The following is an 18,958-nucleotide window of genomic DNA, read 5'->3' on the forward strand; positions in this document are numbered from 1 at the left end:
CCTTTAGCGGGAGATGGTGTGATTTTTTTCGATCATGTCGCGTGGCGGTAATAGTTTTTTTGTGGCGCGTGCGACGTTGTTCGTTCACTGAACGGCTAAACTTTTTCCGGAGGGGCCAAGGCTGGGCACCGCCGAAGCGGATGCGAATGGTCGTGCGTTTCGCTTACAGAACACAAACTATTGCGCCGCGGAAAGCTTGGATGAAGTGCTTCTTTTTTATTTTTATTTTTTACTTACACTAGGGAAATGTAAAATTTAGTACAAAGCAGAAAAATATCCTAGAATTCCTGGTCGCGGTAACAGGTAGAACACGTTTACAATGAAGGTCTCACCGTTTTGTGCGAAGCGGCCAGGTTCCGTGTCTCGCAGGGGTCCCGCTCAATGTCGAACAAGTAGGGACCCTTTTTCGGCGGCTTCATGCTGGCTGCAGACGCGCACTTCACCGTCGCCTCCTGCGTCCAGTTCTTGTCAGATTCGAAGCGGAGTCTACCGTACAGTGACTTGAACACCCTAGCCGTCCTGCGATAAGGCACATTGTATTGGTATGGAACGACGGCAGTATCCTTGTGGGTGTTTTTATTGCGATAGCAATTATATGGACAGTCTCGGCTGGATTTTGCCGTCGCCGTCATGCACCGTATATGTATAAGTATGTATATATATATATATATATATATATATATATATATATATATAAAAGCCCCAAAGAAAAATAATTCAGAAAAATGCTTCCGAAGCGCGGAATCGAACCAGGGACTTCTTGCTTCGCAGCGAGTGGCGCTAACCACTAGGCCACGAAACGCAGATCCCCCACGTAGCTAACGGCGAGCGTTATATACACACACACCCTTTACCACTGAACGGACTGAGAGACAGCAGGCGCTTATAATTTCTTCATTACCAGCGAGATGGCGCTAGGAGCGCGACGGGCGCATTTAAAAGTCGTCGGCGAGCTCGCTCGCTTCTTCTTACATTTGCGCAGGGAGAACCTTGCCCTTCCGCTGTCTGCTCGCGCGGTTTTCTCGTGGTGAGGGGAAGAGGGATGTTTTGATCTTTCACCGTGATGTCCGCGCTCATGTTACGGAGCGTAGCATAGTCACTCGAGCTCAAGGGACGACGCTAAACGAACAAACAGAAGATGAGCGCGAACTATCAAGTGTCACAGCTCGACACTTGAAGCACGCTAGTTTCCTTCGCTGCTTCGGCCGCCTTTGCAACAGGAGTGCTGTTCAAACTGAGAGTATTCATTGGCGAGCCTCACTTCGTATAGCATTTTACAGCGAAAGCTGTTATGAGATCATTTCACCGGCCGTTTTTGGCGCCGTAGTTGTCCGCCGCTGCCGCCGCCGCCGGTGTCCGTAACCAGTATCGCTCGAAATAAGAAAAAAAACGATATAAGGAAAAATTCCAGGATGGAACGAGGTTCGAACCTGGGCCCTCTGCGTGGGAGCCCAGTATTCAACCTCTGAGCCATGCCGGTGCTTGAAACTGCTTTGCAAAAAGGTCCTATACAGGCTTCATGTCGGGAAGGAACCACATTAGCATATGCAATATAGCGTGGTAGAAGAGTAAAATAAGCACCAAGCGTCGCACAACGCGAATTCTGTAACCAGGCGTCACACAATGCGAATTGCGCAACGAGTAGGTTGTTGAATGCTTCCAACACATTACAAAGGGCTCTGCCATAATTCTTCATCGTCATCAGACACAGCATCAACAAAGTGCGCATAATGCCTTACATGCGTTAGCAGCTACCAATGCTCTCCGTAGAATGACGAAGAGAGAGAGAGAGAGAGAGATAAAGGTTGAGTGAAAGGCAGGGAGGTTAACCAGAAGTTTTTCGGTTTGCTACCCTGCACTGGGGAAGGGGTAAGGGGGGATAGAAAGGTAAGGAAGAAAAAAAAGAGTAACAAAAAAGAAAAGCGCACACACACTCAAGCACGGGAGCATCATAGTCGTTTAGTGAGGTCGGTTGAGCGGAGAAACTTCAGCAGCGCCTTCGTCGCTTTCTGGTTGGAAGCTAGAACGTTCCGGCACTCCAAAATTGATTGTTCAGAAAGCGGCTGGTCGTCGAGGCGCGCTAGCGTTGCTGAGAGCAGTTGTCTTTGAGGGCAATAGTGAGGACAATGACACAGGACGTGCGCAATGGTTTCCTCGCTGCCACAGTGAGCACAGGCAGCACTGTCTGCCATTCCGATTCGGTAAGCAAAGCTGTTCGTGAAAGACACTCCAAGCCACAGGCGGCAGAGGACTGTTGTTTCGGATCGGGAGAGTCCGGACGGAATTTGAAGTTGAAGTGACGGATCCAGGCGGTGAAGGCGGGAATGCAGAAAACCGGACGTATTCCACATTGAATGACGAAAAATGGCACAGTGCCTGCTGCCCTACATCTCAAAAATTACAAGGATATATAGCGTAGTGGGTTCCTCGCAAGTGCACTTGTATTGGTTGCCAAGGAAGCCCATAAGCGCATGATCCACTTCCTCGTGGTCTCAGTAAAATACAATGATTTATAGCGTAGTGGGTTCCTCCCAAATGCACTTGTATTGGTTGCCAAGGAAGCCTATAAGCGCATGAGCCATTTGCGCATGTCGTCGCTTCAACGAAGTGCACATAATGCCTTACAGACGTGTAGCTGGTGCCTCGGTTCTCCGCAAAATGACGAATAATGGCTTAGTAGGTGCTTCGCAACTTCACAAAAATTGTGATTTATGGCGTAGTGGGTACCTTGCTAGTGTACTTTTATTAGTAGCCGCAAGAGAGCATGCAACGGGCTCTAGAAACGCCGCTCTTCCAGCTTTCGCTGTGACTGTGCTGCGGTTTCAGCGCAGGCCTGGCAATTTATTTATTGAGGTCAACTTTCCTGGCTCTCCTGCCTCATTCGCCTAGGAATACGGGGAAGGGTATGGGATATGGGGTCGTAGGAAATACCCGGTGATGAAGAGCGCCAGTTTCCCAATTAAAATTGTACCTCCCCTTTATGCATGTAATCACGAGGTTTTTAAATGCGAAGCATTTCTTAGCGAACTTCTGCGAGTTTGAGCGTATCTATCTATCTATCTATCTATCTATCTATCTATCTATCTATCTATCTATCTATCTATCTATCTATCTATCTATCTATCTATCTATCTATCTATCTATCTATCTATCTATCTATCTATCTATCTATCTATCTATCTATCTATCTATCTATCTATCTATCTATCTATCTATCTATCTATCTATCTATCTATCTATCTATCTATCTATCTATCTATCTATCTATCTATCTATCTATCTATCTATCTATCTATCTATCTATCTATCTATCTATCTATCTATCTATCTATCTATCTATCTATCTATCTATCTATCTATCTATCTATCTATCTAGCCGCCTAGGACTTTGTGCTCTCCTGGTCGTTTCGTTAATCGTATGTATACCAAAATTGGTATGGAATAACATGACCGTATTACGAACATAAATGACAGGTCATAACATGAAAATGATGACATGCATGTCATGAACAGCATGATTTACATTCCACGGCCTTGGGGCTCTTGCGGTCATTCCGTTAATTTCACATATACCAAAACTGGTATGACGTGACAAGAGTTCATGGCGAACATAATGACTGGTCCTAACGTGCAAATCATGACACTCATGTCATATGCGGCATGATTTACATGACATGGTCTCAGGACGCTCGCGGCCGTTTAAATGAATGGATATATACGAAAACTGGTATGACGACATATTTCGACATGACGAACATAAGTGACACGTGGTAACACGAAAATCATGACACGCGTGTCATGGACGACATGATTTACATGCCACGCTCATGACGCACTCGCGGCCGTTTCGCTCGGTTGATATACACCAAAATTGGTATTGCGCGATGTGACTGTATGAAGAACATGAATAACATGTGGTAACATGTAAACCATGACATGCATGTCATGTATGTCATGATTTACATGCCACGCTCATGGTGCATTCGCGGCCGTTTCGCTGTCTTGATATACACCAAAGTTGGTATCGCACGACGCGACTGTATGACGAACGTAAATTAGAGGTGGTAACATGAAAATCATGACATGCGTGTCATGTACGACATGATTTACAAGGCACGCTCATAGTGCGCTCGCGGCCGTTTCGCTAGATTGATATGCACCAAAATTGGTATTGCGCGATGTGACTGTATCAAGAACATGAATAACAGGTGGTAACATGAAAACCATGACATGCATTTCATGATTTACATGCCACGCTCATGGTGCATTCGCGGACGTTTCGCGGGCTTGATATACACCAAAATTGGTATTGCGCGATGTGACTGTATGAAGAACATGAATAACAGGTGGTAACATGAAAACGATGACATGCATGTCATGTATGTCATGATTTACATACCATGCTCATGGTGCATTCGCGGCCGTTTCGCGGGCTTGATATACACCAAAACTTTATTGCACGACGCGACTGTATGACATATATGACAGGTGGTAACTTGAAAATTATGATATGCATATAATTTACGGCATGATTTACATGCCACGCTCATTGTCCGATCCCGGCCATTTCGCTAGCTTGATATACACCAAAATTGGCATTGCGTGACGCGAATGTATGACGAACATAAATGACAGGTGGTAACATGAAAACCATGACATGCATGTCATGTATGCCATGATTTACATGCCACGCTCATGGTGGACCCGCGGCCATTTCGCTCGTTTGATATACACCAAAATTGGTATTGTGCGATGTGACTGTATGACGAACATAAATGACAGGTCCTAACATGCGAATTATGTTATGCATGTCATGTAGGGTATGGTTTACATGACATTGTTATGGTGCGCTTCCGGCCGTTTACGTAACTGGATATATACCGAAATTGGTATGGCATGACAGGAGCGCGTGATGAACATAAATGAGCGGTCATGCAGTGTATATACCAGAATATACGTTTCATTGGCATGGTATATACCACATTGTGCATGCACGCGTGCATGGCAAACATGCGATATGTGGTGAACTAGATGCAATGGCATGAATGATTTCATTTGGCTCAAAAATAAACAAAGCGATGTATCCAGCTCTTTGCTGGCTGCTTCGCATTACATCGATTCCCACAGTGCGTGGGATCTGCCGAATTTTTTGTACATAGACCACACGTAGGAACCAGACGTATATTACTAGGAGTTTTGTATCTACAGCAAACAAATAATAATCACTTCAAGGTGTACTGCAAACGTAATACAATATTTCGCCCGCACGCCTTCTTTTGTTGTTTTTATATCTTATATCATTTGGGACTAGGCGGACAGCATTCAGGCTTAGGACAGCAATACCTGTAGTAAATGACGTCTTCTATCAATCTTTTCTTCATCGAGACAAACGACTCAAAAATAATTACGTGCATTGGTATAACTTTATTTGTTACAGCGGATCTGGTTTAATGATATCAGACGGGCAGTTTACTTATGCTAGCAAAAAAAATAAAATAAAACAATGTCAGGAAACTGCGCGAGGTACGCCGAATCCTATGGATTTTTGGTCATAATAAGAGCATCTTGCATAGCAAGTCGGACGTTTTCAACGAAGTAAGAGCCTCGCATTTCAACTTCTGAATACCAACACTTTGATTATTAGGCATGCCAAAGTAGACGCTGGCGTGGCTAAATCCAAGAACACCCCTGCACATATATTTAGGGGCACCTTAAAGTACCCCCCCCCCCCTCCATGGCCGACATCCCCTGCAACGTCATGCCTGATAATCGTGCCGTGTTTTTGGCGCGTAAAAGCTCACCAATGATTATTACATTACTAACCGAAGCGTACCTTGAAGCTGCGCGCAGCGGCGTCAAGTCGTCCAGTGGATGATCCATGCCTTTCACAGGGTGGCGGTTGTTCTTCAATTTGGTGTCGTTTTTCGATGCCTGAACCAAGAGCTTGTAGCGGCCCACTCTCAGCGCCATGGCTCTGCTCACTGGATCCACGTTGTGGAGTATCTCCTGCCGCGGCCATTCGGTGCCTTCTGATAGCGCATGCCACACATCGAAGCCATCCGTAGGACCTAGGTGTTCCACGTTTCCACCTAGAAACCCGATATTAATAGGCAGCTTGTTCTACTTTGAACATGTGCTAACGCTTATAACACTTAATCAAGGCACACCGTGATCGGCGCAGTGAAAATTGCCGTTATGAAATGCGCATGATGCAGCGATTCTCACGAAAAGCGTCTCGTTTGGAGAGGCTTAGTTGCGCAACGGTTTCACAGTTTTGTTGTATTTGAATTGACTTTAAACAGAGCCCCGCGAAATAAAGTTAATCTCTAAGCATCCTTTATCCCAAGGTTGTCTAGATAGAAGGTCAACCACGTTATTGGTTGTCGTTTGTGCACAACTTTTTATTTTTGAGACTGAGAAAAAAATTAACGTAGCTTGCACTGGAGGCACAAGGCTAAACAGACAGGGAAGCTGATGTGCGCCTAGGTAGTTCTTGATTTTGCTCTTTTGCTAAGTTTTGCAAGATCTTTCTTCCTTTCTTCCTCTATTCCTTTCTTTTCTTCTCTTCTCTCTGTTCTTTGTGGACGTCTTTTTTGTCTATATTTCTTTGTTCTTTCTCTCTCTGTATTTCTTACTTTCTCTTTTTGCCTTTCTGTGCTGTGCTTTACTGTCTCCCCTACTCCTTCCAAACCTACTCACGCTGGCACCTGTCCTCCTGACCCTCACTATCCTTCCCCCTCCCCCCTGCTATACTATACTATACAAGGTTATGCTATGTTCTGCTGGTGTGCCTGGATATCCGAGCAGTTCAGACGCTCGCCTTCGGACAGTGGTTACGCGGGTTCGAATCTCGCCTAGAGAAGAAAGTTTTTCCCTTAGAAGTTCTCTCTTTCTCTATCTTTCTTTCTCTTTTATTTTCTCTCTCTCTCTCTATTTCTTTCATTCTTTCTCTCGCTTTGTGCTCGTTCTCTTGCCCATCAGAGTTATCGCATCACACGCCGGACAAATCGGCACACGTGTTCTGGGAGCGAAGTAGAAGAGGAAGAAGATGACGAAGAGAGCGCGTGCCGCTTCATGATGACAATTTTCTATCTTCGACACACGGCAAAACTCGAGCGTAACAAGTCTGATGTAATATATTACTTCGTGGGTAACCCTTCGTGATCCTTACACAACGTTAATTGTCCCTTAGGTCTCGCAATGTTAATTAATTGTTTTGTCTCGCCCATAATGTTTATTGAATCCCGTGCCGGAGACATCGGCGCACGTGTTCTGGCAGCGAAGCAGAAGGTGTAGGAGACGACGACGATGAAGAAGAGGACGGAGAGAGCGCGTGCCGGTTCGTAGTGATGATCATTTCTGTTCGCAGCTCACGGACTAACGGCCGCCTTCAACAGCCCCGCTTTTAAAAAAAGAAGCAATGAAGCACACCACTCTATTAGTAGTAGTAGTAGTAGTATCCCCTACTGCATCCATGGCTCATGCCCACTCTGGGGGATTGGCCAGGAAGTCATCTTATGAAAAAACTTTTTTTTAAAAGTATTTTGAGTATTGAATGCTGATGCCAATAAACAATAATAAATATACAAAAACAACGTACGCATCAATGAAATAGTGCAATAATAGTTTTTCAAACATTCAGATCAGACACTTTAATCGTTGTCCGGAATAGGAATTCGAATAAACATAATAATAAGAAGCACAACAATAATAAAAATAATATTAAAACCTTTGTTTTCTATTATAATAATACTTTTACAACATTCAGTCGAGGTAACCTTACTGAGCTCCTAACACACAGTTTCGCAGCTGGAGACAAGTTATTTTCCGACGCAGTTGAAATATACGCACATACGGCGCTTCTTCCGGCCTCATTCTGCTGCTTGCGATTAAAGTGAAGTGCTTACTAACCTCTTTTCACTTTTTCTTTAAGGCACATAACACTTGACACCAATTTAAGGCAAGGCCCATGATGACTCGACCTTTGTTCCGCCAAGGCATTTCCTTGTAGGTTGGCACTTAAACCCTCAACATTACCGCCGACTGGCCTTGTTTATGAAACTGTTGATGCAGTGAGGGCACCTCCATGGATGGCGTTTATGTCAGAAGTGTTCTGCGAATACGGATCCTACCGCACCTGCAAGTATGGGTGCATGAAATAGTCGATAAAATACGGACCACGTCACCATCGCCTTTCTATATGGTCTTAAAGGGCCCCTAGACCGCTTCGAGCTCAACGACGAGAGAGTGGTTTCTATCTCGCCCTCACTACCCTTTCAAAGGCGCTGTCTTCTCCTCGCCACTTATTCCTCGCAAAACACGGGCTCAGTGTCAGCACTGAGCGTTGAGCCTATCGGCATTTCTCTCATTTCGGCCCACGCTATTATACCCGCTTGCTCGGTCGAAAACGCACAAAACGAGGTGAAATCAGATGATCGGGCACAATGGTCATACGAGATAAGGCAGGACGGGCGTGTGACTGCATAAGCAGGATAGGATACAATTCACAACTGATAATCCGCGTATATGGACCAATTGAGAGCCTTATTTTCTCATGTGATCACGTGAACAGTCTGCTGGAGTCAGGAATACTGTTTAAAAGGCGGCAAATGCCAGGGGGTAATAACACGCTCGTTGTTTATATCTTTAGAGGGTGTTCAGGGGCCCTTTGATAGTGACATAGCTCGAACTCTTGATTCCACGCTTTATAAAGAACAGCCGATGGTTGTTCCTCTAGGGAACCCAAACTCAAGTTTCCGGCGCGACGACAGCGCGGCGCCAGCCGCGCTGCGGCTCTGTCGGAACGCTCTGAACCTTCGGCGCGGCTGACTCAGCCCCTTTCACGGTAGCGGTAGCGCACGTGCGCAGGCGTTCTTCTCTCGGTGCGGGTAACTGGGGGGCCGTCAGCTGGGTACGTTGAACCGAGAGGCTTGCTGTGCGAAGCTGCGCATTTCAGCGATGGCAGAAGCGACCCCGCGGAAGCGCAAGCGTGGTCCGAAGTATTGCGGTTTAGCGGCCAGCCACAACAGTGCAGACAACACCAAGGCACGCGATTCACGTGTTAAACTGTATTGTTTCCCGGGCGTGTCGTACGAGAAATAAAGGCGGCAAGCGTGGATAGCTGACAGCGCTGTCTCGCCTTCTATTTTGGCTGTCTGAGTTCATCGCTTTCGTTCGTTCCGACTACCTGAATCGGTAAGTAACGCGGCGCATGCACGCAGCGACTGCATTAATGATTACTCGCTGTCTTCTCGTATTGTTAAAGTCCAGTTACGGTTTTAGGTGAAGCAACTTTGTGTTTTGATTCCCCGTGTTCGTGAGACCTACCAGTCGTTGTTGAACGTTCACATTCGCGTTATACCGTTAGCATTGCGCGGTTGGTTGAATTCAACTGAACTCGGCACATCGTCAGAAGTTCGGCGCCTGCATTTCACGCGTCGGGACGGCTGCTTTATCACGCCAGAACGGACGTCTGTGCATTTGCAGCAAGCTTTGACATCGTTCTGCAGGTTTGCTTTGTTTTTGTCACTTTATTAGGGTGATATATATTTAAGCCGCTAAATATAACTGGCACTTAATACATGCTTTGCAATTGCAACCTTGAAGTAACCACCTTCTGACTTTGTGCGATTTTCTAGCCGCGTTCACGCAGCAGGTTTTATACGCCTGTCAAGTCGATATCATAAAAAGAGACTGCAAGCATGACGCGAGAGCCGAAAAAATGAGGCGAGCAGTTCATCTTGCTTCACAGTGGTTAAAGCTCAGCTAGCTGCCTCGCGTCTTAATCGGCGGGTGATTCTCCAGCGGCACGGAGGACTTGACTCTAACCTTCTCAGGAAGCAGTGCCATGGCCGTATAATCTTTTTTTCGCACGCCGCAAACGTTTGTTCACGAAAGTACACGGCTGCTACTGTAAGCATGCCATATCAAAACAACAATCATATGATTCGTAGTCCACGCCGCAGAACATCGATAGCGTGCACGGCTTCATTTCGGAGTGCATGTGGACCATTATTCATCTTTAACATGACAGAATGAGACTTACCTCGAGGTATACGTCCTACACGGTGTAATCGCGACTTGGGAAATGCATTTGGCTTTGAGTTGGGCGTCGTTGTTGTCGATCGTCTGCTCTTCACCGTTAACGTGATTGACGAGCCTTTCTCATTTTCTCAAGTTCGCTTTTCGGAAGTGCCAGTCAAGCTTGAAAATCCTTTTGAAGCCGCACTGCAAGCGGTACATTGTGAGGCGGCGCAAGTGCACCGTGAGAGCTCTGCACGTGCAAAGCGAGCGGCAACGCGGTGGAAAGAAGGGAAAACGCGCGCTGCTAACACCCCAGTTTCTCTTTTTCTGCCAGAGATGGCGCTGCCTGTCAAGAGCAGCAGCGCCGCTAAGCGTTGCTTGGGAAGCCTATAGTGCCCCTGCTTCACGTGTTATACACGTTATGCAAATCACTCACCGGCAGCTGAATACAGAGTCGGTAGCCAGTCGACGATGTGCATCAATTGACGCGACAGCCGACGCCGCTTCTTGAGCCGCGTGCTCCAGACAAATCCCGGAGCCCGCAACCCGCCTTCCCAGAGGGTGGCTTTGTACCCACGGAACGGCCAGCTGCTGCCGCCGCTGAAATCTGCACCTTGGAGAGATGCGCCGTTGTCCGAGCTGAACACGATTATGGTGTCGTTCAGCATGCCGGTCCTGTTAAGAGCATCCACCACGGCCCCCACCGACTCGTCTAACGCGTCTACCATGCCTGTAAAGAACAAAACAAAATGCACTAGTCACTCGCAAACGTTTGAGTTACAAAAACAACAACAGCGAAATATTGCGGGCTGTTTGCACTACGTCGCGCAAAGCTTGGCACAGCGAAGCACGGGCCCGTCGCCGCTCGTACTCCCCGTCGACCAACACGTCTAGATTGGAGATGCGCGGCTTCCTCCTCGGGAGTGCACAGCCAGCCTGTGCACTACACAGCGGAGGTTGCGCGCGATGTCTGCGCCGGTGAGTGTGGCTTAGCTACAGCGCATGCGCTGCTTGGCCAGGTGGTGCGGTATCTGGTCGCTAGACGACGCGAGGCTTCCTTCCTCTTTCTTTCTATCTTTTTTAAGGGCGAAGCTCTTAAGCTCCAGGAAAAGCGTCCGCCGTCGGCAAAAAAAATTGCAGTGGCTTAGCTCGGCTATGCCAGGATATACGTAGCGTTAGCAAAGGTTCAGCTGATTATTCTGAGCTCCCCAGATTGTCTAGGATTAGCTTGATTGTCATGCTTACTGCTGCTCCAATGACACACATTCGGCAACATCGTTCAGAACCGGTGGACCTGGCGGCGTGGCCGGGTAACGATACCAATTGGTAACGCTAAAGAGCGGAATGTTCTGCTTAAAGGGGTCATGAACCACTTTTCCAGGTAATGATCTAATGGCCTCAGTATCGGAGTGTACTGCCTCCCGAATCGATTGCCGCAAAAATTTCTCGAATCCGTCAAGAATCAGCGGAGTTACGGGGGTTTGGCGCACGCTCCCAGCGCTTTCTCTCTTTTCTCGTGCCGACGAGCGCACTGGAAGCTAGACAGGGAGGGATGGCATGGGGGAAAGAAGTTACGCCAGCGCGCGTCATGAAACGCGATCGCTCTCCCGCTGTGATTCGCTTGCGCGAGTGCGGCTACCGTGTACTGAGGAGTGCGGCGCCGGCAAGTGGCGGCACCCCGCGGCAAGAAGCGCATCTGATCCGAACGCCGCTCTCGATTTACGTCGGCTATCGGCCAATAAGCATGCTATGTCTCTTGCGACGTACAGCGGACAGACGCCCCGCCCACCGACGAGAGTGAGAACCGGCCTCTGTTTGAAAAGAGGGTGCCTGGGGAAACGGCAACTTCGCGCTCCGCTTGTGGCCATTACGCGGCGCGCACGACTGTAATATTTGGCAGAGCAGTTCATAGCCGTGTCAGCTTTCCGCAGGATGTGTTTTTTCAATCAGTCCAAGGGGTGCTTCATGACCCCTTTAACGAGAAAGTTCTTGCAAGTTGTACAAACCCGCGCCACGCTTTCACCCCACTCAGGCGCCGCCACTAAACTCAACGTTTCACGCATGGCACCACTTAGCGGTGTCATGTCTTTCATGTGCCATAGTCTTTCACACGCGTCGCACACGTATCCAAACGGATTGTTTACGAAGTCCGTCTCGAAGGTCCGAGTCACAGTATAGGTAGTCGAAGGTCACAGTATAGGCAGTCGACCGGCGAGTCTTGACGTCATCGCCGGAGTCTTGTTGTTGCTGCTGCAGAGGTGGTCGGGCACGTCGCTCAGCATCCTGGCGACGCCGCTTTGCTAGACGTTCCTCCCTTTCCTCCAGTGTCTCCGCAGCACGTTTAGCCTTCCTCTGTTCATTCTACGTACGCTGAACCGCTAATTGCCAGGCAACTACTTCGGGATCCGATGACATAAGCTTCTCGGCTCTTCTGCGCCGTTGAGCAGCATTTGCGCTCTCCTTCTCCATGGCGTTACCCACCTGCAAACGCCAGTCAGAGGCGCTATCAAGCGGCACCAGCGCGTTGTCAGACGAATAGCTGCGCGCGCCATGGCTACGACGTCACCCCTCTCGAATGCGCAGAGCAGCAGCGGCGAGTCGCGCGCGCCGGAGCCAGTCTGTCTGCCCGGCTACGATGCCAGATGCCACTCCTCCCGCTCTCCGCTATCAGCAGCGGCGAGCCGCGCGTGGCGGTGGCGGAGGCCGCCTCCGCACTCATCCTCGCGCATGCGCAGCACGGCTCATGATGACCCACGCGAAATCGGCTCCGGCTAGGCAAGTGTAGCTAACGCTACAAAACCCTTCTCGCCTAGCCGGCGAGGAGCAGCCAACCGCCGTCTCACGCCCACTGACGGAGACAGTCCGCGCAGCCGCCACGCCGAGTTTGCCCAGCGTGGCTCGAGCCGATTACGAGCGACGAAAGGGCCGCGCTTCTGCCGGGGGTGCCACAGCCAGGATTGCACGTTAGTTTCTGGCGCTGGAGTTTGGGCATTCTCGCAAGGTCTGTGACAGACTGTGGTTCGGCTATGTCAACGCCAAGGAAAGACCTAGGATCAGCCAAGGAGGCCATGTTAAGCCCCTAATATCGACCAGCTTCGCTATATATATATATATATATATATATATATATATATATATATATATATATATATATATATATATATATATATATAGAAAAGCCACAAAGCAAAATAATTCGGAAATACGTTCCGACGCGCGGAATCGAACGGGCGAGGCTAGGCCACGAAGAGTACCGTCTTTCAGCATGCTTACGGTGAGCTATTTATATATGCCATTTACTTCCGCGTGTTTTCTTGCTCACCAGCGAGATAGCGCGATGTGTGCGAGGGGCGCGCTTTAAAGGTCGTCGCCCCGCCCGTAGTGATGCGCTCACGCCTCCGTGCACTTCGCCCTACAGGGCATGGTCGCCTGCGCGCGCGCTTTTCTTGTGGAGTGGGGGCGGGGGTGAGGGGAGGGTCGCTTTGTATGTCTCGTGCTTTCACCGTGATGTCCGCGCTGAAGTTACAGAGCGTACGAAGGTCCCCCCGCTTACTGCCGCGGCCGTGTTTGTGAAACGAGCGCGTTGTTCAAACAGAAATAAGTAACAACTGAGGCAGTTGTTAGTTCGCGCTCGTCCTGTGTATATTTGTGCGTTCGTTTCATGCGTCCTTTATGTTTGAGAAGCGCGCTTTAAGTGTCCAGCTGTGACACGTAATAGCTCGGGCTCGTCCTGTGTGTGTTCTTTTCGTGCGTCGTTTGCTCTTGAGCGACGCGCTAGAAATTTCGAGCTGCTTTCCGTTCTTCGCGTTACATTTCAATTCGTTGCTATCGCATTCATTGCGTCGCCGTTGCGGCGAAACTGTGACTTTTTTCTTTTCCGCATGTCTTTCTCTCGATTTCTCGGTTTCTCATTATTTCTCTGCTAAACTTTACTGTCCCCTCCGCATTTCCCTTCTCCTCACCATCGCATCTCTCCTCCTCATGCTCACTTTACGCCAAGCTAGAACGGTTTAGTTGTTTAAACGTAGAATGAATAACTCCTCAGTCAGGCAGTAGTGCATGCGTCATGCCGGTGAATTATAACATATAGACATAAGATAACTGTCAACTAGGGGTGTGCGAATATTCGAAAGTTTCGAATATTCGTCGAATATTACATTCGAAATAATTGTATTCGATTCGAAAATCGTGTATTCGAAAAGTCTCGAATATTCGATAACTTCGAATATTCGAAAAATTCGAATATGCGATTCGATTATCATGCATAAAATAACTCTTCTTCCACATTTCTACTGCGCTCGTATAGCTAAAAAACGTTTCTGAGAGGATAAACATCGTAGAACACGGAGGCACGATACCTGCCTGCGACGAGCGCCCCAATACGTATGATTTATTGCTGGTGCATCTCCGACGTGCAGCGTTGTTGGCGATCATGTAACCGTACATTTTCAATATTATGCGGCCGTAACGGGCCGCACTACCACTCGTTCACTATGCGGGACCACTTCTGAAGAAAGACAGTGACCCACGTGACTGGTGGCGGACTGTAGGCGCCTTCAGATACCCCAGTCTGGCAAAGCTTTGCCCCATGTAACTCCCTATACCAGCCACTTCTGTTCCAAGCGAGCGTGCCTTTTCAGTGGCGGGGGGGGGGGGGGGTGTTGTCTCTGTTAGAAGGGAGCGCCTGCTGCCTGATCATGTGGAGCAACTCATATTTCTTCATGATAGCATCTAGTCATTACTTTCATTGTGCCGTGATATTTGCTTGTGTTGTGATGTGCATTGTGCTAGCCTGGACATTGTGTTCTGGAGATAGCAGTGTATTTTGTGTTGCCAGTAAGGCTGTTAATGTTTTTTCTTTTTTTTTCAAATAGCTACATGTTAAATAAAATATTGTTACTGTGGAGGCATTTTTCCTTTGATATTCGATATTCGATTCGATATTCGAAGGTGGATATTCGTATTTGATTCGTATTCGAAAAATTTGACATTCGCACATCCCTACTGTCAACACAACGTAATCAAACAATTATATAGATGTGCACAGTTGCGTTAAAATAAAGGGAATATTATACGCATTAAAGAGGCCATGAAGCACCCCTCGGGCTTGTTGAAAACAAAAACACGTCCTACGGAAAGCTGACACGGCTATGAACTGCTCAGCCAAATATTGCAGTCGTGCACGCCGCGGGGTGCGCGAAGTTGCTGTTTTCTCAGGCGCCCTCTCTTCAAACAGAGGCCGGTTCTCAGTCTCGTCGGTGGATGGGGCGCCTGTCACTTGGCGTCGCGTATCTGTTTCTCCGCGTCGCAAAAGACATAGCATCCTCATTGGCCAATAGCCGACATAAATCGAGGGCGACGTTCAGATAAGATGCGTTTCTTGCCACGGGGTGACGCCACTGGCCGGCGCCGCACTCCTCAGTCTGCTAACTTTACACGGTAGCCACACTCGCGCACGCGAATCACAGCAGGAGAGCGATTGCGTTTCACGACGCGCGCTGACGTAACTTCTTTCCCCCGTGCCGTCCCTCCCTGGGTAGCTTCCAGTGCGCTCGTTGGGACGAGAAAAGAGAGAAGGCGCTGAGAGCGTGCGCCAAACCCCCGTAACTGCGTTCGTTCTTGACGGATTCGAGAAATTTTTGCGGCAGTCGATCAGGGAGGCTGTAAACTCCGATACTGATGTCATTAGATCATTACTTGGAAAAGTGGTTCATGACACCTTGAAGAGCGGCTGACAATGCTCCTTTCCTCAAGAATTTTTTTATTGTAACTTCTGCAAGGCTCTTGCTGGCCATTTGCCCAAAAGATTATTTACGCTGAATGGTCAGCGATCTAATGTCCTTGGAGTTGCCTTATGTCGGCCTATTAGTGCATTGTTATTCGGGCAAGCTAGGGTGAGGTGGTGTATACCTTCGTCTGTGTGTTTCATATAGCCATATATGATTGATAGCCACGACAAAAGAAAAAAAAAGAAGAAAAAAGTTACACGCTTGTAATACCTGTGTCACACGGGCACTTTTGAACGGCCATCCAGTCGTCCAGTCGAAGGCCATTGAAACGCCACAACTCTCTCGACTCGATGGAGTTGTTCAGCAATTCTGAACGGCCGTTGAGTGGTTCGGGCGTCTCTCGCAAAAACTGCGTGGCGCTGCGGATCTTTATTTTTGTATTCATGTCACCGAAAGTTAAATAATACAAATCCGATTAAAATCACAAATATGCCTGTTGTTTTTGTTTGAACATTTTCATAAAGTGTTTATTTGTAGTTAGCAATACATATTTAATTTTTAAGTTGTTGAGCAGCGAAACTGTGGCGAGTGATACACGGCAAGACGGCACGATAAAGACAAGCACGTTGCTGATGTCGAGAGTATGTGCAATTCGCACATTTCAAGTGGCACAAATACTTTATTAAATAATCGATAGCGCTCACTTGTACTGCTTTAAAGCATACTGGTTAACGTTTTCTTTTTTCAATCGTGGGTTCGGGTACACTGTGAACGAGAGGGCACGTTTGCGCTGTTTCCGCTTCTGTCGCTCAATAGCCATCGAAGTTTCAACGGACGTGTGAGGTGCTCCGTTGACTCGATAGACTATTGACTCGATGGCCTTTGAAATCGCCCGTGTGGCAGCTCGCGCTTGACAGTTGAGTCAATAGACAACCGGTTCAATGGCCTTCCAAATGCCCGTGTGACACGGGTATAACATAAGGCGAAGGCCCGGCTGCACTCATGTAAGACAAGTAACCTGCAACGAGCAAGTACCTGTGTTTTGGGCTAAATTGACCGTTTGATGGGCCGTGCGATCACGCTTGTCTTTGCATGTCCTTTTCAAAGGTGTGCAGGCTTCAGCGAAGTACCCTTTACGCGCCTGTAAAGCAGCACACGCAACCACTAAGCTGCACACTTTGTTCATGCTGCTGCTGCTGATGATGATGGTGATGATGATAACGACGGCGATAACGAATGGATGACGAATGCTGGTTGAGCCCTTCGTCATTGGTGAGAAGCTTTATCACAATACGTATAGTATGACGCCTAGTGCAATTCTACGCTTCTGTCACGCAATATTACGTCTGTCGCGCAATATTGCATCTTTTCGCCCGACATGACGCCTTTGTCGAGTCCACGCAGAATGCCTGGGTTCGAGTGCACATGATGCCTTACAGATGTGTAGCGGCTGTGCTGGGCAGCATCGAAGATACATGTATCTTAGATACTGTTTGCGTATTTTGTGTCTGTATCCCGATACATCTCGCAAGAGATGTGTCAGTATCTGTATTTCCGATACATGAAATAATGCATCGTGTACCTTAAGATAGAGCATACAACGATCGCAACGCCACCGTAACAAACAATAAACATCGGCTGATCTCCGCTTCTCAAACTGATACTACTCCGACTAGGCCGCCTGAATAAAAGTAGAGGCAGTGACATCTTTCCGCCAGAGTTTTCCAGTGAGGGCATGACAATGTCCTGCACTCGTCCTGTGTTTAATGTGTCTTTCGTCCCGTCCTTCGTGCTGTTCTATTTTGCAAACATGGCAATGAAGTCTGGGCGTCCCCGGGTGGAGCAGCGTCACGTGGTGGCGCTCGCGCCGTCTCGACAAAAACAAGCGCGCGAACATCTCCGCACAGCCGACTTTTTGTTTTCTCGATTTTTTTTTCTTTCGTTTCAGTTGTGTCAGTGCCATGACACTCGCGTTTATCCACTGTCCTGAGGCGTGTACTCGCATGCATGTGGCGTCAATTGCGCAAACTCTGATGGCGCTACGGTGTCGTAATCAAACTTTCGCGTGCGTGGTGCTTCCTTGCGTAGTCTGAAGAACACAAGAATGTGGTTGCTTTTCATCTCGTGGCCTTCACATATCTGCGATTTGAAGGATCTCTTGGATGTCAGTTCGACCTAAATGCCATGAGATTGGCTTATATGCAAGTAGGATTCTAACAACCATAGCACTATCGCTGCCGATTTTAGACCTAAGACTGAACAAGCGTTTTCCCAACAGAAGGTATCTTGGCGTACCGTATCTTTTTTTTATTGCTATCTTTATTCAAAAAAGTTTTTAAAATAATAATTTTATTGTTAGCACAAGAGCTTTCGTAGCTGTCCTTCTTTTGCATCTCATACACCACCTAGGTCACTGTCCTGTTTTTCCTGGTATGTTTACTTCAATATGTTTTTGGCAATGTGCTACCAAAATAAGCTCTCCGCTTTATTCTTATTTCTAACCGTCTGCTTCGTTACATATTTACATTCCACTTGAGTTTGCTGTTAGGCGATGCTGTGGACAAATATTCGCAATGCCCATAGACTGTCGCGCCACCGAGCGGAATTCAGGAGCCTCCTCTCGAGGAGGGTTAGTAGACGACAAAATGGCGGCACTATGCAGTCGCTCCCTTGTTCGGCTGTGCTAGCCTCAGTGTTAACGCGTTGGCAAGAAAGGAACACTACGACTTTGCATGTTCCCTGCATCAGTGAACAAACCGGGCCCTCCGTGACACGAGAAATCTGATTCGTTCTTGCGAGACGCGAAGTTATTTTCGTGAAAATACGTGGCAACTCGCGCTTTCAATGCTAGCCCACATGGTACACATACTATCAGCTTCGCGAGGCTTTCTGTAGCCACGTAGGTAAGTTAAATGTTATCGTCTGACATATTCAGTTGAAGCTCACCCTGTTTTACTAGCATATATAATTGGTCAGTGTTTCTTGTAGTGCATGAGTCCCATAACACTGTACGCGGGAGGGAGGTCGCGCGGACTCGCGATGTGCTCATGTATAACTGAGCGATCTCAAGTTGGCGATACATTAAAATAGGGCCTGTATCCTTTGTCAGCAAACCGCTGTTACGAATCGTGCGAGCGACGTTTCTATCATTCGAGGACGCGTCTGCTCGACGCCTTTCGTGGAGGGAACGCTTTCCATCCACGCCG

General features: G+C 47.9%; 1 protein-coding gene across 1 annotated transcript in view; it reads right to left on the reverse strand.

The window, feature by feature from the left end:
* Window positions 1-332: 332 nt before the first annotated feature.
* Window positions 333-18,958, reverse strand: part of LOC119377175 (arylsulfatase B-like) — a gene marked incomplete at its 3' end in the record, with an annotated part of 42,167 nt that continues 23,541 nt past the window's right edge. The window contains exons 7-9 of the mRNA XM_037646758.2: window positions 10,460-10,753; window positions 5,834-6,089; window positions 333-519 (exon numbers count right to left, since the gene is read on the reverse strand). Of these exons, the coding sequence (XP_037502686.1) occupies window positions 333-519; window positions 5,834-6,089; window positions 10,460-10,753 (737 nt within the window). The remainder of the gene's footprint in view (window positions 520-5,833; window positions 6,090-10,459; window positions 10,754-18,958) is intronic.

Source organism: Rhipicephalus sanguineus, unplaced genomic scaffold (assembly GCF_013339695.2).
Source record: "Rhipicephalus sanguineus isolate Rsan-2018 unplaced genomic scaffold, BIME_Rsan_1.4 Seq3799, whole genome shotgun sequence".
NCBI lineage: Eukaryota > Metazoa > Arthropoda > Arachnida > Ixodida > Ixodidae > Rhipicephalus > Rhipicephalus sanguineus.